Below are 1,563 nucleotides of genomic sequence, written 5' to 3' on the forward strand. Positions count from 1 at the left end.
CCAAGTACAGATCTCTACTTTCATTAATTTTGGAGTGTCTTATTCAATATTATAGAATTTAAAGAAAAAAATTGAAGTGGTTTTGAAATAGTATTGAGTAAAAGTTGACATATTCCAGTCTGTGATTATCCATCAACATACATTCCTTTAATTTTAGTTTAAATAATTCCTAATTTCTGCTTTTCTAACTCAAACATTACGTATAATTTCCTATAAATGAGGTTTATTGACCATAAATTCCAAAAATAACTGTAAAACTCAAGTTGATAAGTTAGTGTTACGTAGTGTTGAACATTGAAAAAAGCATCAAAGGTGTTGAAAAAAGGGGCAAATGCAAGAAAAAAGTTAAAAACATTGATAAAAGCATCAACAAAAGTGTTGATTTTTATGACGGGAAGAAAACACAAGGGTTGAAAAGGTTTTAACTTAAAATGTTGACCTAGAAAAACTAAACGTTGATCTACGGGAAGACAACAGGAGGGTTAAAACTACATTATGCCTACCTGACAAAGACGGAGGGATGCAGCAACTACCATTTTACAGAATTATCTTTGTTGCAATTAGCTATAGTCCCGTGAATGTTTCCATGCATGTGTCTCATGTGCCAGACTGAGGAGCTGGAGGAGAGGCTGAACGACGCTCTACATCAGAAACAGGTTTTGGCCCTGAGACTGGATAGCCACCTGAAACTCACCCAAGAGGAGAATAGGTGAGGAAAAGTAGAGGTGGGGATGGACAGTGAAATGTGGAGGAATGTAATTGTTGATGTATGTGGTGTTTTTTTTTTTTTTTGAAAGTTGGTATACCCATAAAGATATAATAGTTTTTTTTGTATTATTTGAATATATGTATGAAGGTTTAAAAAAAGAAAAAGAAAAGTCATAATGACTTTTTTTTTTTTTTTTCATCGAACTCTTGGAGGATGATAGGGCAGACACATTGACAAATGTGTGTACAGTTTGGACAATTTATACCTGCTGGCTGTTTGTCATTTAACATATTTTCTGTTTTCAAGAATTTTCTACAGCCGTACAGTGGTATTTAGATTGTCATCTTATCTAGCCACATTTAACACACACAGAGAACACACACACGCTCGCACGCGCTAAGGAAGGCAGAGCCTGAAATATCTGTGTGAATGCGAACTGTTACTAATGATCCTCCTAAAAGAGCAATGTATGAAGGAAATGTGTGAGTGGTTGCTCTGCTTTTATGCCACTTGGGACAATCTAGAAGTTATAAAAAAAGCATGAAAAGGGTTTAACCAGGATAACTCTAACTGTGTTATCAATCCCATTATTTAGCTGGTAAGCACAAATGCAAACTGCGCTAACAAAGACTGTCATCACCAGGAAGCAGCAAGCTCTGCGTAAGCAAGAGATGGAGGCCATCCTGCTCAGGCAGCAGCAGCTAGAGGAGACCAACCGGCAGCTGTGTGAGAAGGCTGGAGAGCTGCGGAGGTCGCTCCGGGATCTGGACATCTCCCAGGACAGGTACCAGGAGCTCCGCGACCTCCCTGAAGACAAAATCTCCATACAGGAATATGTTGCTGTAAGTATGGGG

At 38.1% G+C, this 1,563-nt stretch overlaps 1 protein-coding gene across 1 annotated transcript in view; it reads left to right on the forward strand.

Moving 5' to 3' along the window:
* pibf1 (progesterone immunomodulatory binding factor 1) overlaps positions 1–1,563 on the forward strand; it is a 21,609-nt gene that overhangs the window by 960 nt on the left and 19,086 nt on the right. The window contains 2 exon segments of the mRNA XM_032541219.1: positions 609–709; positions 1,353–1,551. Of these exon segments, the coding sequence (XP_032397110.1) occupies positions 609–709; positions 1,353–1,551 (300 nt within the window).

The sequence above is a fragment of the Etheostoma spectabile genome, chromosome 17 (assembly GCF_008692095.1).
Source record: "Etheostoma spectabile isolate EspeVRDwgs_2016 chromosome 17, UIUC_Espe_1.0, whole genome shotgun sequence".
Lineage (NCBI taxonomy): Eukaryota > Metazoa > Chordata > Actinopteri > Perciformes > Percidae > Etheostoma > Etheostoma spectabile.